At 42.0% G+C, this 25,368-nt stretch overlaps 1 protein-coding gene across 6 annotated transcripts in view; it reads right to left on the bottom strand.

Moving 5' to 3' along the window:
• Positions 1-7: 7 nt before the first annotated feature.
• Positions 8-25,368, bottom strand: part of MTOR (mechanistic target of rapamycin kinase) — a 104,170-nt gene continuing 78,809 nt past the window's right edge. For 4 of the 6 annotated variants that reach the window (XM_034753097.1, XM_034753096.1, XM_034753095.1 and 1 more), the window contains 24 exons: positions 24,904-25,029; positions 23,822-23,953; positions 19,817-19,932; positions 17,968-18,085; positions 17,129-17,335; positions 16,485-16,585; positions 16,153-16,249; positions 15,359-15,457; positions 14,464-14,586; positions 13,567-13,749; positions 12,359-12,505; positions 11,923-12,097; positions 10,707-10,842; positions 9,750-9,897; positions 8,859-8,981; positions 8,157-8,239; positions 6,697-6,769; positions 5,615-5,689; positions 4,931-5,066; positions 4,429-4,494; positions 2,744-2,824; positions 2,375-2,455; positions 1,565-1,670; positions 8-1,007 (listed from right to left, as the gene is read on the bottom strand). In XM_034753097.1, the coding sequence (XP_034608988.1) occupies positions 992-1,007; positions 1,565-1,670; positions 2,375-2,455; positions 2,744-2,824; positions 4,429-4,494; positions 4,931-5,066; positions 5,615-5,689; positions 6,697-6,769; positions 8,157-8,239; positions 8,859-8,981; positions 9,750-9,897; positions 10,707-10,842; positions 11,923-12,097; positions 12,359-12,505; positions 13,567-13,749; positions 14,464-14,586; positions 15,359-15,457; positions 16,153-16,249; positions 16,485-16,585; positions 17,129-17,335; positions 17,968-18,085; positions 19,817-19,932; positions 23,822-23,953; positions 24,904-25,029 (2,748 nt within the window). In that variant the 3' untranslated portion in view covers positions 8-991. The remainder of the gene's footprint in view (positions 1,008-1,564; positions 1,671-2,374; positions 2,456-2,743; positions 2,825-4,428; positions 4,495-4,930; positions 5,067-5,614; positions 5,690-6,696; positions 6,770-8,156; positions 8,240-8,858; positions 8,982-9,749; positions 9,898-10,706; positions 10,843-11,922; positions 12,098-12,358; positions 12,506-13,566; positions 13,750-14,463; positions 14,587-15,358; positions 15,458-16,152; positions 16,250-16,484; positions 16,586-17,128; positions 17,336-17,967; positions 18,086-19,816; positions 19,933-23,821; positions 23,954-24,903; positions 25,030-25,368) is intronic. The other 2 variants (XM_034753098.1, XM_034753093.1) reach the window with 1 other exon arrangement.

Raw genomic sequence — 25,368 nt, forward strand, 5'->3', positions numbered from 1 at the left:
GTCAAAATCTTTTTACACATTTTGGTGTAATTTATTGGCACAAAAATATTCAAATACAACATGGCATCTAAACATGGCTACACTTTGTATTTTGTGCATTTTGTTTTATTAATAAATCATAACTTTATTTACCTTCACCCTCATGTTTAATATCCATTATTCTCCATTTCCAGGTATGATCAATTCTCCTCCCTTCTGCTTTTTGTGCTGAGTATTCAGTTTTCCCTAATTCCCAATACTGCTCTTTAGTCCGCCAGTGTGGGAAGCTTGCAAGTGGTATTCTGAGTTTACTTTGCATCCTCCTTGCCATAGATCAACTCTCTTTGAGCCACCCTGCTTTGACTGGCTCAGAGTCTTCGATCCTGGATCTACCCCTATATCCAGATCTAGTCTGAAATGTGCTGGTTACATCACCACTGGGGTCAGACAAACCTTTCAACTACAATCCCCTCCCTCTGATTTTGGGAGAGTGTACAGAGTTTTGGGATAGGAGAGATAATGGGGTAATACAGACAGAAAAACTCTGCTTCTTTCCTCTTGCTCTCTACCCTCCAGCTCTGTCCCCACACTTAAATGAGGATTCTTGCATGAGTGCACTGAGTTCACTGCAGCCATACCAACAGGACTGACCAGGGCAATGATTCATCTGCAAATATTTTAGTAAGTTACATTGTAAGTTAAGTCAAAACCCGTATTGTGTTATTTGTAATGGGTCACCAGTTCCCCAAAGACCAAGTGAACCATATATTTGTGGTCTAGTCAGTCTTCATTGTTCTGGAAACCCAAATCAAGTCTTATGTTTCAGACAACTTGTGTTTTTCAACAGCAGCTATGAATTGGCTTAAACCAACTTTTAATATACAATAACTCTTAATTTACATTTCAAAATATTTGACAGGCTGTATTTCAGTCCAAGATTTTAGTTTGTAGAAGAATATATCTGGAGCGCAAAAGCCTCCAATAAAGGCTGTGGATACTCTGGAATCTTCTGTTACCAAAAAGGACACCTAAAGATGACAAAAGCATACTTTAATAGCGCAGTCTTACCCATCGCTTCATAAAAACAGACTATGTTAAGAAGGACTGAGGTCTCCTAATGTGCAGAAGCATTTCTAGAATCACAAGGACACTGAGGATGGGAAAGACCCATGCCTGAGCCTACTTCTTGATCCCTGATCAACACTCCTAATGTCTGAAACCCCCCAAATCCTCTGGTTCCTCGAATACAACCTACAGTTAAGAAATCTAAGAAATATGAAGGCATTATAAAAGTGTACCTGTTGACATTAGAGTATGGAATTTCCCTACCATAACTAGCAATTGGTGATATACATACAATTGGAACATCTTATTTCAAATGCGTAAAACCTCTGAGTTGATTTAAATAATCCCCTTTTCTGTTTATAACAGATTGCCTAAGGTAACCTAACAAAATGGTCACAAAAGTTTACAAGCTTAGACACAATGTCTACTCAGCCATCCTCAGCATGATTATGGAGATAAGAGTAATGATATTTTACTTGACTGTTCTCCATTTGGAAGGCTAATTTAAAGACAAACTCACCATCCAATGTAGCACTGGCAGAGATTCTCATGGGAAGTAGCTTGCTTAATAAGCAATTCTACTTGTGTGGGTACATCCAGAGTTTCATCATGAGAGAAGTCTCGACCTTTACAATTAAAGTGAAAGAAACATTAAGGAAGGCCGTAAGCCAAATTACATAGCTTGGTTTGGTTGGCAAGTTGTGGAGCAATGTGAAGATGACTTTCTGTCCTCTTATAATATATATTTGGCACAGAACTGTTCAAAGACAAAAACCTCAAAAGCCACATTGTGTCTATTTTGAATCCTTTAGAACACAAGTGTTTTTGATGACCCATCAGCATCTTCTCTATCCCCACCCTCTCCTTCAAACAGACAAAAGTAATGTACTTATTAAAAATTCCTAGTAGAAGGAATCCACTGCCTAGCTACATTAAGTACCTAATTCTAGTGGTTCTTTTATACATCATTAAGAGTCTAAAATGTCACATCTAAATTTTTCCAGTTGCAAAGCCAGTAAAAGGAAAGCCTGTTGCTGGAGATTTGATTTAGAATCATCACCTAAAAGATGAACTGGTCAGATCTGATACAAATTAATTAAAATTACCTCTACATTTTCCAAGTAAGATTGCCTTCCAGAATACAAATTACAAAGCCCAAATATATTAAATGGCTCTGCCCAATTAAGAAACAGGATAATCTGAAATAAAATTGATGAAGAACTAGCACAAAACTGAAATATGATAGTGCCAGGCAAGCTCTTAAACCTGAACATAATTCTAATGTCTGTATTACTTTTACGATGTTTTATTTTAGAAAGTATACACTTACCAGTGAGTTTATCTCGAACCCTGTTAATAATTTGAATAGCCTTCTTATTGAGAGCCTCTGGCTTCACTAACCCATCCCCTACTAGAAGACAGAAGTGAAAACAACGTTTAGACTTTATTTGGACAACAATGATCAAAACAATCTGTGATGCAGTTACTTTTTTGCCATGAACAGTTGACACACAAACCGCTGTAAGCTACTGGGTTTAATTAGAGAAGAGAGCAGACAGTTACAAGTTCTTATCTATGCTGACAGAGAACCCCTTTTTGCCCCACCTTGGATAGCTGTCATCTGTAGAGCGCTGAAGGTGCTGATTTATGAACTAGTTGCCCATAATGTAAAATGTATGAGGTTTGCACAGGAACTTACTGAAGGAATGGATGGATTCAGGCACTGTGGTCCCAGTTTTCTTATGGGCTGTCTCACCCAGCTCCACATTATCCAACATTTCTAATGAGAGAGGGGAGAATATCAATACAATCATCAAATACAAAGAAGATTGGCATTTGTTTGCTTTTCAGGAGATTCTCCTGCACAGCACTTTCAACAGTGTAAAAACTTCGATTTTAAAGGAAATTATGGCAGTATAAATATGAAGCCAAAAGGCAGATAAAGTAACATTTTTTAAGGTTCAGTTTGTAGCTCAAAAAACCCTTACACTCAAGCTCAAGTATGTTGTGTAAACTTCTGGTTTACATGCAGTTCTTACCACCATGAAGTTATGTGATGGGCAACTGCACTTTTAAACTTTTTTTTTTTTTTTTATGCCTGGTCACTGCTACAACATTTGCAGAAAACAGCACTTCAACTGATCTAGTCTATACAACAGAAAAGTTCTCCAACAGCATCTAAGATTACAGAAAATAAATTCTTCATTTCCCAACATGCAAGTGAATTTATTTAAAGCACTTGTTGATGTATGTGTGTTTGAATGAGAGCTAGGAGCATCATGAGATTAAATATAACATGTTGAGCAACATGCCTTTTTAGGACTATGCTAAAATGTTTACGTTGTCATTAAAACTGACACAAGGAAATGGAGCATTAAATTGGCCAATGTACTTCAGTATTGCGTGAAGCTTTGAATATCATATTCTATATAGCATTTATCAATAACCCTCCCTCCCCCGCAGTCTTACTGGTGACTTGGATTGACTGACTTAGACTCCTAGACTCATAGACTTTAAGGTCAGAAGGGACCATTATGATCATCTAGTCTGACCTCCCGCATGATGCAGGCCACAAAAACTGACCCACCCACTCCTGGAATAATTCTCTCCCTTGACTCAGCTGTTGAAGTCCCCAAATCATGATTTAAAGACTTCAAATCACTGAGAATCCTCCAGCAAGCGAAACCCTGCCCCATGCTACGGAGGAAGGCGAAAAACCTTGTTTTTGAGAAGCTTACTAAATTGTGGCTAAGTGTGCTGAATGCCCCCATTGCTCTGATTAAAGGGATTATAACTCAAAATTAAAACATACTTTGTATGTTTATGTGCTGAAAGCCGCAGTTAACCTTAAAGGACCCTTCAGTACATTTTGCTAATTGAAAGATATTTTAAAAAGACACACAATTAACTTAAAATAGTAGCCAAGTAACTGAAGTTATTGAAACCCTAGTATTAAACATTATAGTAAATTGAAACCCTAGTATTAAACATTATAGTAAATGCTTTCCTTTGACATTTCTCCTATAAGTCCATTAGCAACCAGCTGTTAGGATTTTGTGTAACATATTTACCACTATGTTGCTATGTGAAACTTTACTGAGCTTACTGCAGCATTACTATGCAAAACCGAGCAAGTACAGTACATATCACAGGTTATAATTACTCTGTGGGTTGCACCAACTTTTAGGTACTCCACAAAAATCCTGATGCCACATTACAATGTGAATATGACTACAAAGCCGTGGCTGCTATTCAAGCTGAAGTAGCTTTTTCCATTGTGCTTTTGAAAAAGAAAAAGGACTCGAAAAATATTTTTCAAAATTACGCTCCAATTAAAAATGACCCAACTGAATTAAATTAAATACAATAAAACGTTATACACACCTACTGACTGACTAGCTGAATAGGAGTCTGTCCTTGTTCGTGATCGTTTATTGCCTTTTGTATTTGCTGCAAAGAAAATAAAATGCTTAAGTCTTTTTATCTTTGAACTATAGACTTTGGAAATATCAGCTTCTCAAACTGAATCAGACTTCCTCTGAATGACACAGGGTTAAGTGTCCTGTCGCTTCAGGCAGATAACGTGTGTGTGGCTTTTCAAAATAAAGATGACAAATAATTCAAAAGCACTCCAGTAATTTTATTTTTAATTTAGTTTCACCTCTCCCTTTAAGGGCAAATGGGATTTCATCTCTGTGTTTCTTTATTTTAGGACTCTTGAACACAGTCCTGTTAACATTACTGTGTGTGCATAGACTGCAGATTTAAACCACCAAGGCCTGAGTTTGAAGACATTTGATTTTGTGCTCCTGAATGTCTTACATTTATACAGTTTACTCTGATTTACTTCTCTCCCCTGCTCTCACTGTTTCCCCAAATAACTTACTGTCCATCAGCCTCCAGTTCAGTAAGGGGTCATAGACAAAGGCCTCTAGCACAGCCATGACACTGTCTTTATGTTCTCGCAGGACTTCCATCACAGTGTGACAGGTGATTCTGTAGTTACCATCTAGGCCAGTCACCTTCAGAACAGAAAGAACTGAATCAACAGTGGTGCCCCTTTTACCTTCTGACTCCAGCCCTCATCATTCCCATGGCAGGACATGCCTGTATCTTGACCAGAATCCCCTTACATCGTGTTCCATTTATTAACAGAAGATACAGGTTCATTACAAGTTTAAGAGGCCCCAATATTCTGATTTACTGCCTGCTGGTGACATGGAAATGAGGTCCAGGTGACACTCATCTTGAAGCCCTGTGCTACTGGACTGTGTTTGGTTCATGGCCAATATTTGGGCTGAGGAAATATGGAGAGGCCTGGGAAATTACAGGACCGTGTTTCCTTTTAATCAATGAAGAGTTGTTTTCATATTTAACATATTGTAAAGGTCACATGGGAAATTTATTTAAAGGAAAATGCAGCTGAAATATTAGCACCTCGGCTCCTTATGGAATTGGGGAGATTCCACTACAGTAGAACACACAGGGATAGCTGGGGAACCGCTGACATCTTCTTAGGAACAGTCCCCTTTCTGTCCTATTAGAAAGGTGGCTGCTAACTCCCACCTACCTCCATAGCATTTGTCAACATCCTTGTAAGTCTAAATGGAATCTTCTCAGGAAACTTCTCTCTTGTCATTGCAACCTGAATACACAATAGAAGAGAATCAGTTAACTAATACACTAACTTTGCAGATATTTCCTTCTCCTCTTCCTTGAAAAAGCAGTTTGTTAATAAGTAAGGGACTGGCTTGCCTGATATAACTCTGAATGTTGTGGTTATAAAAAAGGAAAGAAATGTGTGGAGAGGAACCAAAATGATAAAAGGTTTAGAAAGCCTGACCTATGAGGAAAGATTAAAAAAAACTGGCTATGTTTAGTCTTGAGAAAAGACAACTGAGGGGGACCTGATCAATTGTTCTCCATATCATCTGAAGGTAGGACAAGAAGTTAATGGGCTTAATCTGCCACCAGGGAGATTTAGGTTAGCTATTAGGAAAAACTTTCTAGCCATAAGGGAAGTTAGTGCTAGAATAGGCTTCCAAGGGAGGTTGTGGAATCCCAATCTTTGGAGGTTTCTAAGAACAGGTTGGACAAACACCTGTCAGGGATGGTCTAGGTTTATTTGGTCCTGTCTCTGTGCAGGGGGCTGGACTTGATGACTTCTCAAGGTCTCTTCCAGCCCTACTTTTCTATGATTCTCTAGTTATTGGAATTTTTTTTGAGGGAAGCTGTAAACATGACTAGATAAGGAATGTAAGAATCAAACTAAGAGTCTGTGCCCGTGCTGTTGGTACAGAGTAATGTACTCCATATTTCAGTCACAAATTGGTGTAAGGATTTATGTGAAAACCACTACTGATATTTAGCACTCAATGTTTGTAAAACAACTGTATAACTAATCTCAACATTCCGGTGAGGTAGGTGTGCATTCTCTCCATTTTACTGACAGGTAAAGTGAGGCACAAAGTAGTTAAGTGACATGCCACAAGACCACACTGCAAGTCAGTGTCAGAGCTAAAATAAGAACTCAGGAGTTCCTGGATCCTAGTTCTGCCTTTGCTGTACTGGATAACAGGATATTTCTGAAATATAAAAATAAACACTTTTTTTTTTTTTTAAAAACAACACATTTTTAGTACAAAAGCTCACCTCAAAACAGTCCCCAAAGTCAATATGCAGGATCTTTCCACTCAGCCTGTCTAGCATCAGGTTGGAAGGGTGTCTTTGTGGAAGGAACAGGAGAGAAGCCAGAGTGACAGATGATTAGAGAGTTATAGAAAAATGTATCAAAAGTAAGTCATGGCTTTTGTCTAGGAGGACATTTATCTTTGCAAGTCAGAAGACAGCCAATGATTGGAGACCTCTGATCGGGAAGTTATCTCATGATAAATAGCTTTCCTGAAGCACTTCCATCCTGGTGTGATTAGATTCTGTAATTACAACTCAGGAGTTATAAGAAATCCTCTTGTTTTTGAAGATAAATGTCCTATTAGACCAGACGCATCACTATATTTTTGGATATGCACATTTTGTCTGTCTTTCATGCTGTTTTTATTTTAACCCCCAAGTTTCATAGGCTTATAACTTAATTATCAAAAGTTCTAAGCTCAAGAGCAAATGATTACAAAAATGTTGCAGAAAGGTTTAGTTGTTATGTTACAGACCTCTAGTATAAAAATACTGGTTTCAGATGGATTTTCAAAGGCGTTATTAGGGCCTACTGGGGCAGTAATCCACATACTAAATCAAAAGTTTAGACCATCTTTGACTGGTCCATTGACATACATATTTAAGTGACACACCAATATGCATTTGAACAATAGTCTAGTATGAGGAAAATAATGTATGTTTTAAATATTATCTACATACATATTTAATCATATACTTCTTAGGTAATATTTATGGACAAGAAAATCAGAATTAAGTGACACAAAGGAAACTGTATTAAAGACCTCACTAAAACCCATTAATATCAAGCACCTGTTTTTTACCCAGATAAGATGCCCCAAGGGAAAGAGGCACACTAGATTGATGCTGTGTGAAAGTTGTGATGGCAGCAGTGAGCTACACCTCCTGTAGCAGTTGTGATACAAGATACACTTAGGTTACCTCTTTAAAAAGGAAATATTGAGTGCTGTCAGTATGAATGCTCGCTATCTACCAAGCACTGCACAAACAGTCATTTATCCTCCCAGAGTAACAACATTGGGAGGTTCTCTCTTTTTGACAGATGGGGTACCAGGTTAAGTGATTTATTCAAGGCCACTCAGTGAGTGAGTGGTAGGTCTGGAATTAGAACTCTCAGCTCCTTAGTTTTGTGTTTATTCCTCTAACCACACTCCCTCTCGAAAGAGAAGACACTCATGTCATGCACTCAAGAGACATACAAACCCTAGGGCTTGATCCTGGAGCACTGACCTTAATGGGAGTAGTGGCAGGCCCTGAAAGATGAGATCATTTGGAGTTTGGAACAGCCAAGATGAAAGTAGTTATCACAAGAGAATAGCCAGGGAATGAGCTGATGGGAGCATGACAACTATTTCAGAATGGAATCTATAAATCCTCGTTAGCGACACTTATTTCAAAGAAAATATTCCAATTTCGCTTACCTGTCCCCAAGGCCCAAAATGTACCCAACCATTGACATCACAGCTAGTGAGCGGGTGTAATTAGTTCTTCTGTCAAACCACACCTGAAAAATAAGAGATGAAATGAAACAGTTCTGATTAAACTGGGTGTGCCTCAAACAAATTCAGAAAATGCATACAAGGCACAGGCACTGAAGCTGGTTAATTATGCTAATTCAGTTTACATTTCACCATTTTAATTTCTCTAAGGGCTGGTCCACACTAACCCCCCACTTCGAACTAAGATACGCAACTTCAGCTATGTTATTCATGTAGCTGAAGTCGAACTATCTTAGTTCGAACTTACCGCGGGGTCCACACGCGGCAGGCAGGCTCCCCCATCGACTCCGCGTACTCCTCTTGTCGAGCAGGAGTACCGGCGTCGACGGCGAGCACTTCCGGGATCGATCCCAGAAGATCGATTGCTTACCGCCGGACCCGGAGGTAAGTATAGACGAACCCTAACAATAAATTAAATCTTAGTCTTTCATCCATGAATTCTTTATCATCATCATACAAAATATATCATATGCTGCTCTTGGGGATCAAGGGAATAATCTTCATTCAGTTGTGTACCTATAAACAAAGACATGTATTTACATGCTGCAAACACTCCGTTCACAGAGAGGACAACATATTTAGCTGTCTGCAAGAGTCATTAGTAGTGACTGAAAGTGAATGTACCTCAGAGCTGGGACTTTTTAGCCACAGCAGTTTGGCAAGATCATCACCAGCAGTATTATTGACAGCGTGTTCAAACACCTCCACCTTCTGCATCAAAGTCAGGTGGTCGTAGTCTGGAGCCATCTAAAATAGAGAAATGTTGTTCAGCAGTCACCAAGTTTTTCATAACAATTCTGAAACAGCTGCAATATGAGGAATGTGTCAATCTCTACTAGTTTACAGAGTAAAACAATGAGAAAATGATTAAATTACCATTAATTGCTCTGCAGCACAAACCAATTCATTTTCAGCAAACTCAGCCAAAAGAACTCATTTGAAATGCAATACCCCACGGTGTGGCCACAAACATTCCAACAGCTACTTTTATTGTTAAAAAAGAGCTGAGAGAGAATTTGAGTTCTGGAGAAAGATTAAGTCTTCTGGGTTATGATCCCCACTCTGTTTACTGACAGAACCAGTAGTACAAGCTTCCCTCTACTTCCCCCACCAATGTGCAATTTTCATAGCTCATTAAATTTTGGGGCTCTGCTTATGCTAGTAAATATCAGCTCCAGTGGCACTCTTTGTGATATGGACAAATCTGCTAGGAACCAGACTGATCTCTACCAACCTCATTTTAGCTGTAAGATGGTAAGAACTTGTGGTCACTATCAACATGGCAAGTGAGAGGTGAATAACTCCACAGCCTATCACTAATTTATGAGTGCTTTGGAATATTCTAGCATTTTTATTTTATATTCGTGCACAGTTATTAAAGTAATTTTAATACGAAAAGGGATCAAAAGACAGGTAAATAAATGGGAAGAAGAGCCTGTCCCATTGCTCTCACTACTCAGAGGGCTACTGGAGATCGAACAGAACAGCGAATTGTGTGCCAGTCTCGCCCTTTACCCGCAGCATGATGCGATGTTCGATATTGAGAAGGATCTTTTTCTTTTCCCTGTAGTCTCGGATGAGCGCGTGCAGAGTGTCACAGTGGGGAACCCAGCCAATCAGGCCAGAGTTTGTAGACAGTGGAATAACCGCGTATCTCTGGATGCTAGGGAGAGAGGGAAAAAAAAAAAAAAAAAAAAAAATCACAGCTCAAATTGGTGTATTTTCATGATGTTCAAAATCTACCGGTCTAGAGCAACCTACCACCTAAATCTCAGGAATGTGATGTATCCAATTCATTACTTTATCACCCAGTCTTTTTTCAAATTAACTGGAGAACACTTCTTGATAAGAGTACTACTGTTTACTCTTAACATAAACTGCTTAAAATAATTCTTAAGCTCATGGAGAGTTCGCTTTCTGAAGCTTTGGGGTAAGTGACTCACAACATTCAATTAATTGCAGATGGCATTCTGCTTGATATGTGCTCACATGTGAAACACAAGGGTGCAGAACTACAGTCAGTGGCTACTTAAATTGAGCACCAGTGTGAGTATGCAGTGGCTATTCTAAAATCTTCTTGTCAAGAATCCACCATTTCACAAGATTATATGTACCTTCCAAAGTAGGATTATAAACTACATTACAATATCAACAAAACAGTCACTGGACTCTAGTAAGCCTGCAAGATTATTAATGCTCTTAGGCTCCAGAGCCAACAACAGAAATGCCTTGAATTGCAATCATCTTGAAGATGAAGAAACTCCAATGAAAGGGTTTTATTTAAAACAAAAAAACATAAAAAAGCCCCTCCTCCTTTCGACGTACATTATCTCCAGCTATGAGTTACATAAATGTTGCATTTTGTGTTGTGTTACTGGATTTTCCATTTCTTCATCAGCTAGCAGAAAGTGTAGTGGGCGTTAGGTGCATCGGCATTAATGCATTAGAAGATCCTATATTTGCTCCAAATACCTGAGGTTTTTACGCAGAGATGTCGGGTCATTGGCCAGCAGAGTGTTGACTAGTCCAAAGAGCTGCATCACTCTTTCATCCTGGCGAAGGTCCTCATGGCCCTTCAGAAGGAATACAAACTCATGCCCGTTGCTTCCTGTAAGAGAAGATACGGGGCGTGGTGAGGTGGAGTGCAATATCTTACTTGAACAATCAGATGAAGTCTGAATCACATTTAAACGGACAGAATGACAGCAAGATTCAGAATGCTGGATAGATCTTTCTGAGGGCGGAAATTCACTTGTTAAGGAATAATGCGACAAAACAAGTCCTGATTTCTTGAATAAATGGTTGGTATTCATTAAAAAAAGGTCACCAAGACTCCACCCTTCAGAAGGAGATGCAATACTAAGATAAATAAGACAATAGGACACTGACATGACAAAATGCACAAAAGCTCTACTGCTTTCTTGCAGTTGTGAATTATGTTGTCACCTTTGGCATCTCTCTCCACACTCACTCACTCTCAAGCTCCCCGTCACTGTATTCAGGCCTTCATATACACTGTAAATCTAATCCTACTCCAGTCCTCCACCCGCTTTCTTGGTCTGCATACCCCTCTTCCTTTAGTTCCTTTTGCTCTTCCAAACTGTGTGTAGCCAAAGGAACAAACTGGTGGCCTAAACATCAGCCGTATAACATTACTCCCTGCAGCCATGGGTTTGACTCCTGTCAAAGTCGATATAGACTTTCACTCTGCTGGGTTAAAGGAGTTGAATACAATGCATTTTACTAAATGTTTTTTCAGACAGAACATAAAAATCCAACGGCCTGTTTGTTCTGAACATAAAATCAAAGATATTATGCTGATTATATAATTTCCATTCCTTTCCACTATTGCGTAGCATGCCATGAGCCAGTTGGCTGACTGCCTCCATCCCAAAGATGGTTACGGGTCAGTGTTACTTTAGCTATGTAGCTGAAGCACGCTGGGATGCAAAACACTCTATACAAGTATTTCCCTTATCCTCCAGTTCTATGCTTGCTTCTTGATGAGGAGCTAGGGAGAGAGTACATGTTGATATTTCCAGGAATAGGAAAGTAGGGCAATCTGAGCAGCTGGCCTGTCCTGAAAATCATTTACAGAAAATGAAAAATCTGCTTTCTAAAGGGACTATAGTGAAGACTTTCCTGAAAAAGTATACAGCCGGAGCTAAACTCAGCTTGCATTTCTCACCCATTAATGTCAATTTCCTGGGCCTCTGCTTGGACGTGATGACCTGCAGCGATGGTGCAATGGATTGAATGCGGATGATTGGCTGGTTGGGATCATATGTTCCTGGCACCGCTAATTCCAAATCCCGGCACATGAGGAGTTTTGGTGACACATACTGTAGTTCTAAGGAAGTGAGCTGCCAGCAAGAAACAAACAAACAGAACCAGAGTTTTATATACTTCTATATGTCTATTTAATACCATTGAAATATTAAAAGAGTTGATTTTATGGAGGGCATAGAACAGTTCACAGTCAACCATCAGTACTTCAGTTACTTGCAAAAAGCACCGCATAAGGTGCAAGCCAGCAGCAGGTATTTCTGGAATACCCTTGTTGAGTATTTTGGATAAACACATATGGGTTTTGACAGCTTACACTGCAAGACCCAGAACTGTACCTCTCCCCCCACCTGAGGCAGCTGCTTAGAGATCCGCCTGAACACATGGTAATAGAGATCCCAGGCCTGGGTGAGGTCCTTGACATTTCCTGATTTCATGTACTTCCTGCACCATTCCTGAGCCTCCATTAAGTCTCTGCCATATGCCTGGGGAGGAAGAAGAAAAATTAACCCTTACTACAGTGGAACAAATGAGGAGAAAATACTCATCACTTACAAAGAGCTTCATTTATGTAATTTCAAGATCCTGTCCAATCACAAACTGTTCCCAAGGTTACAAGGCAAATCAGTGGCGGGATCAAGATTAGAACGCAGGTATTTCTGGCTGTGTTGACTCTATTGGACAATGCTGCCCCACACAGATTTCACCCCCAAAGGAAACCAGAAAAGGCAGAAATACCCTTTAATGGTGTAGCTGTGGGGCTAAAGCAACAGTCACAAGATCAAATAAGCTGCTATGCTGACTAGGGGAGGAGTCCTCTCCATCACCTGCACTGGTGACAGCATTGATGCTGACCATGAAGCAATGTGACCATGAGGTAGAGGAAATTACTTCAAAGGAGGAAGCACTTACTCTCATAGACTGCTTTGGTGGGTATATTTTACAAAGCCCACATAATGTCTGTTATACACTAGACTCCAAGTGCCATTTGTTTGATCAGATTATGCCCATGTAAAATTAGAGTCCCCAAAGATCAAGAACGCAGAAATAAGTGTCATGGATAAGTAATGCTTGAAGCTAGTGTCAACTATCTCAAGAGCCTCACCCTTAGCTCAATTGGTGGGATAACCCCCCACCTCTGTTTCAGAGTCTAGAACTGGGTTTGAAGCATGTTCCCTCCCTGAAGCACTCTTCATTCTCAACATGCTCCTCAATCTGACTGAAAGGATGCAAACAAACAGTGAGACGGTCAAAACTCCTCTCAGGGGCCTCGAATTGGGACTCTTTGGAGGTAGGCTTTATTGTACAGGAGAGCAGTCACTCTGTCAGGCTTCCACAATGAAAAACCAGAGTTACAGGGAGAGAGAGAGAGAGAGAGAGAGAGAGATAGACACACCACGCCACACACAGCAGCCCTCCATTCAATAATAAAAAAATCCATTGCCTTTTTTACTACCTTGATAAAAAGTACTGGGAATGTTTTTGAGGCAGGGCGTTCATTTTTTGGGGCTACAGGAAGCTCAGACTGCACTCCACTAGCAGATACCTGATTGAAAGACGTTTCCTTGAGAGTCTGGGGCCCACGCTCCATCATAGCATGGAGTGGCTCCAGCACCTCAAACATTCCCTTCACATTCCTCTCTCCAAAGTACAGACGGGATGCCTCTTCCAGCCCTTCATGCCACATCTCATGCCAGAGGATGGCTACACGGATCAGCTCTTCGCTCACCTGGATTAGGATAGGGAAGATAATAAATTCCTATGGGGGGAAAAAAATCGCATGGACGCAGAGAGGCTTAAAAGTAAATCTGTTAGTCTTTAAGGTGCCACCAGACTCCTTGTTGTTTTAAAAGTACTAGACTACTTTCACCTTGAGAATGGTTTCACCTACTCCCTGCTGATGGCTAGAGGATGCCACACAAACCTCTACTTGATAAACTTTCTCCTGTGAGTACCCTACTGGACTACTATAAACTGATTTGCTCCCCTGCCAATATGTTTGCAATCACATGAAGTTTGCCTGCTAATATATTCCTGTCTTTCAGTTATTCATTAAGAATTTAGCAATCAAGATAAACTGGCCCCTTCCCCAGAAACAAGTCAGACTGTTTCCCTTTCTCATTAAATTAATGTTTCTCTTTATGGAGCTAATGATTCCCTTTCCCCATTCTCCTCACCTCCCCAGGTTCATCTGTGACAAACATCACAATCCCAATATTTAAAGTTTATGGTCCCATCACACTAGAAAGTCTCCTGGAGACTGTGTACTCCAACACTATCATTCCTTCCCAATGAATTAATCATACTCAGAATCAACAAATCAACATTTTTCTTTGGTTTCATGGGAGAGAATATTGCTACAAGAACAGACCAAAAAACCTTAATATGGCTGGTGCATCAGTCCCTGGAATGATTCTTTATTGACCATACACACAGCACTCACCATCATCGCCTGCTGTACCAGAGTGTTACTGTGCTCACACATGTTTTTCAGGATCTTATTGGCAGCATTGTGGCGTGCAGTTGTGGTGGACTTAGAGGCCACAGTCAAGGGGTAGATCAAAGCCTATGACAGACATCACACAGTAATAATTTATAACTGCACACACATAACAGCGGCTGCATAGATCAAGAGACTAACAAGAGTAAAACAAAATAAAATAAAGTCCAAGCACATAGAAACCAGGTGACAAATCTGCTTCAATACTATTCTACTAAGAAATGACAATTTTGCAGCAGAAAAAGTAACTCACTTATTGAAATGGATAACTGAAGGATTAAACATTTGTTTTTCCATCAGAAAGTCCCACTATCTGAAATGCTTGGATTTTCACTGATCAGATAGCAGGGTAATTCCAGTGGTGATGAACTGGTGCCAAACTGATAGAGGAAAGAAAATTCTTCTCCCCAGCATGCTAGGACAGATTCTCTACACCAAGGTAGGAAATGCAGCTAGTGTGTTAGCAACAGCTACTGTTCAATAACAATTACTTAATGGAGTTAAATTTAAGGAATCAATTTTCACCATCAGGTGTCCCAACAGACAGAGAGGACTTTAAATTCTGTCTGGGCTCAATGCTGCATGTCTCATCTGCCCCTCATGTCTATCTTTTCTGTGAGGCGGCTGAGGGGAAAAATCTTTCAGGGGAATGAGTAAACTATTCAGGCGAGATAGCAGTAATAAAGCTTGTCTGATATAAACTATAACCAGTCCTGTGCCAGCATCTGACCCTCACTCCTTCACTCCCTAGTCACTCTCATTATAGACATCTAATAGAATAAGGAAGCTTTACTTCACCAAGAATCTATTGAGAATCTTCCTCAGGGCCACAGCTTACCTGCGGGTGATATCTTCCAATATCTGTGAGGAGCTGGTGAATGAGGCGCCCCACTAAAGGCCGAGGGGTATCGATTCTTGCAATGAGCTGAGGGATCACCTGATAGCAAAGGTGAGAAAATAAAGATCCCAGTCACACTCGCAGGTATAGTTCACAAGCTGTTCAGTCCAACCACTCTCATCAGAGACCTCAAAGGCTCTGTTTGTCTACCGCAAAGTAGCCAGAGATCCCAGCATGCATTCTACAAACTAGACAGAGAATACAGAGATCCAAATGGTGATGTCAGAGATACAGAACAGCTATGTGACTATCATGTGCAACCAGTCCCTTGTGGTAGATGTTAATTCCTGCACACTGTGGTGGATGATACTCGCCATGCAAACTGTTGCAGGCTTCTCCCACATCTTGAACAAGCAAATAAAAAGTGGAGCCTCTTGTATGAAATGCAGTCTACACCGTCATCCTGAAACAGACTGAGGGTCTGGATTACAGATGAGTAGCACAGCAGGGTTTCACACCCCATTGCCATTACTGCATGTTATGTCTAACTTTAAAATCCCTCATCCTGTCTCCTTCTCTGGCACTAATCAGATCAGACAGGCATCCAGGCATGCTGCTCCAGTGTCTGTCCAAGGTGCTTATTAAAAGATTTACAATTCCTACTGTGAGTACCCTGCTCTCATCAGGTCACGTACAGAGGTTCCATTGGCAGGGTGCCATTTGGGATATTACAGTCATTGAGATTCCAAAGGGCTAGGTAAGAAGTGGAATCTACCCCAGCCCCTTCTCCTTACCTGCAGCCAGGTGTCTATTTGGATTGCCTTGACCCCTTCAACCAGAGCTTCATTGACATCAGGCCAGTGACCATAGTCAAACCATAGAGTAAGGACCCTGAAAAAAGAAAAACAGGACATTCCAGTGTCTTGTTTTCAGAACTTACAGCAGTCTCTTCTTCCCCACAACCAAGAACATGTGGTTATAAACAAGCTTGGACTGACTGTTCAGTCTTCGATTTGTTTAGCTGTACATGAAGAGAGCAGGAACATGTTACAGAGAGTCCTAAAGTGAGTGAGTTCTGTACATCACTAACAGCTTGATGTTGTTTGGTGTGTGCTTTATTAAGTACCTGAGAGTGTCCTGTAGATTGTTGCCTCGAGACAGAGAGATAGAACGGAAGAAACCCTGGACAGCAGGGACTGTATACAGCAAGAGGGTCTTGGACAAATCCTGTGGGAATGAAAATAGCTGCCTTAGTTCTACAAAAGCATCTGAGGTGAAGGATGTAGTATCAGCGGGAAGGAGGTAGGCAATGGAGTGCAAGCTGAATATGTCTCTCTCAGCCTGCAGGCTGCCCCCATGAATTCTGAGCAGAGGGGAGGGAAAAATATATACAGGCATGCATATGATTCATACCAACCCTGTCTCTAGCCCTCACTCCCACAGGACATATTCATATACTCCAGCACCCAGTACTCTATACTTAAGTCCATACCTACCTCCCACCCTTGCAGAGAATACGTAGATACCCCCTGTTCTTTCCTCACCACCTCCCCTGCAGTGCAACAGCAGCTAGGGTTCTAATTATACTTGAATTTATGGGCAAACATTATAAAACACTAAGAACTACTAAAACTTTCTGCTTCAAATTATACCTTCCTATAATGTGCGTCATTAGAGACTTCTCAGAAAGGAAAGTCGCATGATATGCCTTTGAATCAATTCACCCACCAAGCGGCGCCACTCATCCCCAGCAGGCAGGGAGGGCTGTACCTCAGTGACTTTCTTTTGCACAGGAGATGGAATGGGACTGTTCTCTGTGCTCTCTGCCTCGCTGTCGCTGCCGCTGCCCTCCGTGTTGGCGCTGGTGATGCTGGCTCCACTGGCATGACGCAGTTTCTTCTTCTCATCTCTGGCCTGGTTTTGATGTTTGTAGTGAAGCACAGCCTCAAAGTTCATCACTGCCCAGGCATGCCAGGCCTGCCGATGGAGGAGCAGAATATCAACAGGAATCCCAAGAACGATGAAGCCTCTACACAGCCCTACTTTCTAGTGATTAAAGGATCCCTGCTGCAGCAAAATAAAATTAGCTCCCCCCTCCTCCCATCTAGCTCGTCGAAGGACAAGAGGAAATGAAATATAAGGAGAGGACAATGGGGGAGACACAGAAGGGTACATGGTGAGGAGCAGGCTGCCCAAGGGGATATCTGGTCTCAAATGTGTAGGAACACTTAGTTCTCAAAGGAGCTTCTGGCTTCACCGTGGAAATCCTATAGAATTACAACACGTTGTGGAACAAGTTTTAACACTTCCCCATAGATTAATTTCCCCTGTTCATCTAAGTAGCCATAATTAACCCACAAGGGAGAAGATCTTAAATGTGACAGCATGGGTTGAACTGCAGTCCTGTTCCACTGGTCAGCAAACATCAGCAGTTGCATTTTGACCTGAGCTGCAGGGTCACTTCCACTGGGGTCAGTGATATACCAGTGTCTAACCTAGTTTAAGAGGGCAGAAGGTTATATGGGCCGCACAAGGCTGTGTTGTATTTTGGGATACAGGACTCCTTGTATTGCCTCCATGGTTTAGTACTGAGTTCTCTCCTCGGCTACCTTGTACCAGTTGCCGTCGTGCTCGGTTGAGGCACTGTAGTACTGCAGGACTTTGGGGATAGTGCTCTCATTGATGCCTTGCAGATTAAGCTGCCACTCGCCCAGTTTCAGGAAACACCTGAAAAAGCCAGGAAAATTAACCACCCGAAAACAGAACAAGCATTACGAAATCAGACTGTCGGTTTAAAATGCAGAATTCTTGTCCAAGCTCTGAAAAGAATGATCTGGAAACCCATTCAATAAACCACCTTTAATCACAGATGGGGAAGAGCTACGCTGTAGTTAAAGTAGCTCACGAGGGTCAAGACTCCAAAGGTTCTGTTTCTAAACTCGGCTGCTAACTTGCTTTGATTCTGGGCAAGTCACAAACTCTCTGCGCCTCAGTATACCCAGTTATAAGATGAGGATAATAAGTGTCCCACGAGGCATCGGGAGGCTTAATTAATGTTCATAAAACGTTCTGAAATCCTCATATGAAAATCACAATACGGGGGACGCTGTCACTATATGAGGTGCTGGATAACGTATTGAGTGGCCACAGATAAAAGCATCACATAACCCACCCACTGCCAGCAGGCCCTGAGGGAATGCGCTATGAAAACCAGTCACTGGGGCGCATGGAGATTAGTCTTGGCCAGAGCCAGGAATCATTGTTCACTCCTGCCCTGAAGACAGGAAATAAAATATGTTCATTGCAACAGGAGGGATGCACTGAAAGGTTTAATGCTTAGTTCCCTCGGGAAGCTTTAAGTGCAATAATGCAGCCCAGTCCTTTCTATCTGTTTCAATTTTCAATGAGTGTTACACAGGAAAAATTCAGTGCTGAACTCATCAGCACTTGCCTTTCAAGCTAGATCATTACAGGTGGCGTAGGAAGAGAATGGCTGTTATAAAACTCTCATTCTGGAAAGAATATACAGTTAAGAAAAAATAAAGGTCCTTTTTAAAGTTCGGTTCAGCAGTAAAACATCATCATCTTTTGATCATTCAGTTTCTTACTCGAACAGGAAATGATAGAATCTCCAGGCCCCAAGAACTCAGAAGGGAAACTGGCATTTTTGCTAGACGTATTTTTAACGTAACACTATTTTTTAAGAGGCTACCTCAAGCTGGGCACCCGGTTCCCAGAAGCACAGCTGCATCAAGTGCCTGAGCTGCCAGACGCCTGGATGTGCCAGGCTGAGCCAGCCATGTGGAAGTGTTTCTTTACTGCTGACTGGAACCCCCCAAAACCAAAGAATTAATCATGCTGGGACCTCTGGCTTCTTCAATCAATCAGCCACACAGCAGGAAAAATACAACCAGCTGCCTGAGACAAACACAAGCTTGCTTAAATGATGTCTCAGTGTCATTAACCAATGTCATTCAGCAGAGCCTCTGAATTTGCAGAAGGCTTAGCTGCTGGAACTACACACTGGACAGGCACGTGACATAACACAACCGGCCTCTATCGGCAAAATGAAGACAACTCTGGCCCTCCCCATTCTACAGGGCCAGCTCCAGGCACCAGCGCAGGAAGCAGGTGCTTGGGGCGGCCAATGGAAAGGGAACGGCACGTCCGGATCTTCAGCGCCGGGTCCCTCAGTCCCTCTTGGAGGGAAGGACCGGCCGCCAAATTGCCACCGAAGAATGAAGCGGCACGGTAGAGCAGCCGCCGAAGTGCCGCCGATCGCGGCTTTATCTTTTTTTCCCCCCCTCGTCGCCGCTTGGGGCGGCAAAAAAGCTGGAGCCGGCCCTGCCATTCTAAGTGGAATTACTGTTCATGTATTTTCTGCAAGGATTCTGCAACCTCAGAATCTGTGCTGGTGGCAATAACCAGGCACTGGACCTCAAAGGACACCGTACTAACCGTGCCATGAGTTTGTGGAGTTCCTGCTTGTGCTGCTGGTCTTCGGTTGCGATGGCATGCTGTGCTTGTTGCTGCATTGTCTGCACAAAATGCTGCATATGCTGGAAGGCATCGATCTGCAATCGGATGTCGACAGTATGAACGTTCGGGCTAAATACAGCTTCACAAGGGAGAAGGCGATCTATTGGAAATACAGGTATTCCTGGGAGCCAAAGCAGATCTTAATTTTCCCCTCAATGCCCTCTAACCATTTACACCCATATGGAGTAACTTTGCTTTATATGATGGATGTATAAATGGATTTATTCTATGTTCTGTCATGGCACCTAACAGTCTTTACCATGCATGAATCTTGAATCACCACCTCACAAATCTGGCAACTGAACTGCTACTCGGGACTTGACTTCAGTGGACTCACCTTCATCTCATACATTCAGCCAAAAGCCTGGCTGTAGAGACGTGCCCTAGTACTATGCTCTTCAGGCCAACAAAATCTGGCTCTGGCGACTTGACAAAGTCAACTCTACACATGAGAACCTTCAACGGAGAAGGGTCTACTGCTGGGCCTGGAAAATGTGATCCCAGGAATCCAACAAAAACCTCTCAGCTGATTTGCCATAGGACATTGGGGCAGGTCCCAGATTATCCAGGACTTCGATGAATGTAACCAGCACCCTGAAATTCACTTGGAAGCAAAGAGGTGGCTAATGTAGAGCAGACATTCTTACATAATCTGGTGGCCCACCAAATTTAGGAGGGATTTTGTCATCTGTAAATATGTCACAGTGGCAAGCAGATTGATGGTAGCAGAGATTACGGGAAGCCCATCTAGAACACACTTTGCATGAGAAAACTGGTTTGAGGAAAAACTGCCTAAGGAAACTTGCAGCTTCTTGGGCTTCCCTCTTCTCCCCTCAGACTCCAGGCCTAGCTCATAGTGCCAGTCCTGAAGTATTTTAGATCTTTAACTAGTTGAAAGGTCCAGACTTGTCTGCAGGTTGTTTTGGAAGCCTCATGGAACAGCACATGGCTCTTTTTCTGATGGGTTAGAGAGAGTTTAATACGGAAGCAGCTCCTGATAGCAAGATTTGGGAAAAAATACTTTCAACTCAATGAAAAAAATTAAAAGCAAGAAAAATTGAAGTTAAATGTCAAAAGAGGTGTCTGCGCTCCACTGGAAGCGATTAAAGCTAAAGCCCTTGAAATCTAAAAGGTCACTTCAGGTCAGGAACTGCACAATGTGCTATTAAGAGGCCAATTTGTTTCTCTTCTGTCTATGGGAATGAGCATTTTTCTCATTAACGGAGCTATTTAAGAGGGTGAGACAGGAGACACCTGAATTGGAATGACTCATCAGCTCAGTGCAAATGTCAACCTTATTTTTCAGCACGCTGAATTCAATCAATCATCAGGAAAAAAAGAGTTTTAACCGAGAGGCAGAACATGGAAAATTGTCATGCTGCTAATCCGAACACAGGGATAGCAGAGGGATTTTTATGTGGTTAATAAGATACCCATCCCCATTAAGTATCTGCCAGTAAACTGGTAGTACTCTTCTGCTGAATGTAACTAAGGTTTATCTAAAATGGGTGAAGACATACCTCTAAAAACCTGATGCTCCCAACCTCCCATTCCTACCCATGCCTGGCAATCTGCTTCCTCATGTCACTATACAGAATAAAACTCTTCTGTTTCAATTGACATGAATTCTAAGGCAATGTACTTCCGAGTATCAAAGTGGGCAGTTTATTTAAACAAGTGGATTTATAAATCAATGTGCAGTTTTGTAGTGGGAGGAATCTCTTTGGCCTGCAGTGGTTGGCAAAAGTCTTTGTTTGGAGAGGCTCTGGGGGGTTTATTCTCTCACTACACCACATCTCTGAGAAAAGCTAATATTAGTCTATAGGTGCAGAGTGGAAGCTCACCATCTAGACCTCATTTTGTCTTTCAGTGGATTTGGGAGGTGTCAAGTTAGAAGTAGATAGCTAACAACAGAGAAAGTTTCAGGCAAGTTATGACTTATTCCAAACCTGAGTGTGGCAGGAGAAAACTCAGCCTTCTACAACTACAGATCCGCACTAAAAGTCATACAGGGTCCCACATCGAGGTTACATGCCTGGCCACAATGTTCTAAAAAACAGCCATATGTCTGCATGCATTCTATTTCACAGATACATAATAAAAAAACCACTACCATTCGATCACGTAGTCCATCCCCCAGCAATACAAGAATGTTCCCACATTTTCAGTGTTTTGTCCAAATGAAACACAGGCATCTACATTTTCGAGATTGCAGTCCCTGTCACATTGTAACCTGGCTTCTGCTATGACAGTGCTGCAGCTCTAGCCTGCATTTCAAAAATCAAGCACTTACACTTACAAGGTGTGCAAAGAGCCTATTTAATAGTCATGGGTCCCTGTCTCCAAACAGAACAGAGCTCACAACCAATGCTGAACCTTACATGCAGTTCGAATACTGTCCTTGGGATGAGGTATTGCTTAACCAGCACTATAAATACACACAGAGCTTCACAAACTAGAAACAGAGAGGCATAGCCCCTGCACCAAAGAGGTTATATAATGCAATAAAGAAAGAGAACAGCTCAGGTATTGGAGGGTGTGTGTCTGACCCCTGTCCTCCCTCTCCTTCAATCTTCACTGTCTTCTTCTATTGTGTCATACCAAAGAGCCTTGCTCTCATGACCCTGCATAATCTTGTCTCAGCTTCTTTCTGTGCTCTCATGCCCTCTTTTTCCTCTTTCATATGCCACACAATCCTTTCTCCAGCTGCTTCTCTTACTCGGTGCACACCTTCTTTCATGCTGCTCACTACAACTGTCCCTCTCATCTTGCCTACCAAGCACCCTCTTTCTCCATCACAGATCCAGTAGAAGACTTGAAAGCATCAATCCGAGGTCCCCCTTCCCTTACATAGGCAGTCAGTGGAGAGGAGCTATACCTGGAGGTATGACAGAGAATGATACCATGGAGATACCTCATGGCATTTATTGAATAGAGTAGGAGACCGCTCTGGTGCACTCTGTTCTACACACAGGCAGCTCCTTATGCTTTTTACATTTAACGGAAGAGGGTTAGGCTAAGTGCTTGCAAATGGCACGGTCCCAGAGCTGGCAAGCCCAAAGACAGAAAAACTGAAAAAGATGTGGTAGAACATTTGAGAATAAACAGAGGCTTTAATGTATATTAAAAAAAGAGAAGTCATCCCGTCTAGAGCTTACAGGATTTGAGTATGTAAACCCTTTCTGTGTTGCAATGTTAGAACATTCATCCCAGGCTCCTCACAACCAAGTTGTTCTCCTGACAAAGCCCTAGGTACTTTCCAGCTGCCTCTCGGTTGGATGTTTTCATCTGTTGAATGTTTTCATCCATACCCATCACAAAAATCTATTTTGCCTTTTCTTTATTGAGGTTGCAACAAGTTTTCTTGTCTTTTTTACTGGCCATCACCGTGGGGTACACCTGTGACTGTGAGACCATGATTCTGGGGCAGCTTGTGGTGATGACAAGCTCCTTCGCTCTGTCAGCCTATAGCCCTGACCAGGGGATAGCCAGGTGGGCACAAATGGGCATGATTTGGGAGATGGCGATTTCAGTATCCTTGTGATGGGGTGGCTGGGAGCACACCATACATCAGCAAGTAGGTAAAAACCCTGGCAAGGGCATCCTACCTACTGCTGACGCTTCTTTATGCCTCTCAGGAAACCGCTGCTGATTTATTTTGGGGACTTGAAATCAAAAGAGAGCAAATTGGGTTTAGATCCTCTGTGCTCCTTTAGGATTTTTAATAAGTCTTGAAAAAGATTTTCCCAAATTAAAAAAAATAAAATGATTTATTTGCCTTTTTTTTGGATAAAATCATTAACATCAGCTGAAGCCTGGTTTTGTTCCTTGGGGACTAGAGAGCTAGTGGCTATGACACCGCAAGAAACTGAAAACAGAGCAACTGAGAGTGGAAAGGATTCTGAGGTTCTAAATAACATGTACCTTGCGGGCACTCTTCCACATGTGTTTCATGTAGGCATAAGTCACTTGGGGATGAACAGTTGGCAATGGGTGATCCAGCTGTCGAGATGGGTCTACTCCCAGGAGTAGTACAAGTGTCTTGTGGGCCAAAGCCTTGAAAGAATGGCAAAGAAAAAAAAAACAGGTTATAACATGCTTACTCTCACCTCTACAGTCCCTTGTTCATAACAGTCTCTAATGACAACTGCGTAAAGTGACATTGCTTCTCCGTACTAAGGGGGACATAGGCAGGTCACGTCATGCAGAAAGTGCAGCTGTGCACTGGAACATGTGCATGGCTACACTTCCACTGTATGCCCATGTGAGTTTCATATATAACGTCTGATTTAACAATTCTGCATGGTCACTGTGGAGAAGTAGCCCCAGGTCACACAGTCTCGCCGTGTACCTTGTGTTAGTATTTCGTCAGTTACACCGGTATTCTCAGCATAGAACCCAGTTCACAATAACTGTCAAACTAGAGGTTATGGATTGAGGCAGAGAACACTGGCTCTGAAGCAATTTAGAACAAGCTTCTGAGCTCAAAGGCCACCTGGGACATGGAACAAGTTGTCAGAAAGTAGTAAGCATCGATACACGGGAGAGGGATGTGGTTTGGTAAAACGTAAGAGTGAACTGCTACTGCTGTTATCTGTACTGACGATTATGGAGAGATACATACTCCAGCAGCCTGATTACTATTTCCTGTATTTACAAGGACAACCGCCCCCACCCCAAAACAGACCATATGTTTTCTCCTGGCCCTACATGTTATGTTTTCACCTCAGTAGCCAATAAAGAGTGGGAATTCTTTGTGGTTTATGTATCTTTTTGGTAATAAATATTATTGAGGTTACTGCCCAAACTAGGAGCGTAACAATGATACTAACATAACTATCTAGATATGATGGAAAGTGCAAAGTAGGAGCCAAGCATTAATAATACTAACACTATTACATTAAAGTTTTCAGACCCAGCATGGGAACAGAACTCGGCTGTAAGTCTCTCTTAGGATGACTATTTGCCCCCTGATGACAGTGGTTTCCCACAATCCTCTGACTCACCAGTCTCCCACTCTTGCCACATAGGCTGGCGTACTTGAGCCAAGTTCTCATGTCCTCGTGGGGGTTGACAACAAGAGACCGGACCATAAGTATTCTCTGCCAGTCCTCTACAATGCGCTGGCAGCCCTGGGAAAAGAAGTGCAGACAGAACCTATTAATGTTTCTTTTCCACTGGGACCATTCCTCCGTTCCCTCCATAACCAAAGAGCCTCTCCCCAAGATTAAAGTGACTGCTGTCCCCATACTTCACAGCAGACAGAGACATGGCACTAACTGGCTGCCTTCTTAACATTGCTATGTGTGAATGAGGGTAAGTCCCTGAGCCTCATACTCAACAGTCAGAACCTCATTAGATGCCAGCTGGTTGCTCCAAGTCTAATGAGATTCTCTAATGGAAAAAAGGAGAGCGACCTTTTACAGCAGACGCAGGTCCAAAAGCAGAGCGGTTACTTCTGCCCTGTCAAA

The sequence above is a fragment of the Trachemys scripta genome, chromosome 19 (assembly GCF_013100865.1).
Source record: "Trachemys scripta elegans isolate TJP31775 chromosome 19, CAS_Tse_1.0, whole genome shotgun sequence".
Lineage (NCBI taxonomy): Eukaryota > Metazoa > Chordata > Testudines > Emydidae > Trachemys > Trachemys scripta.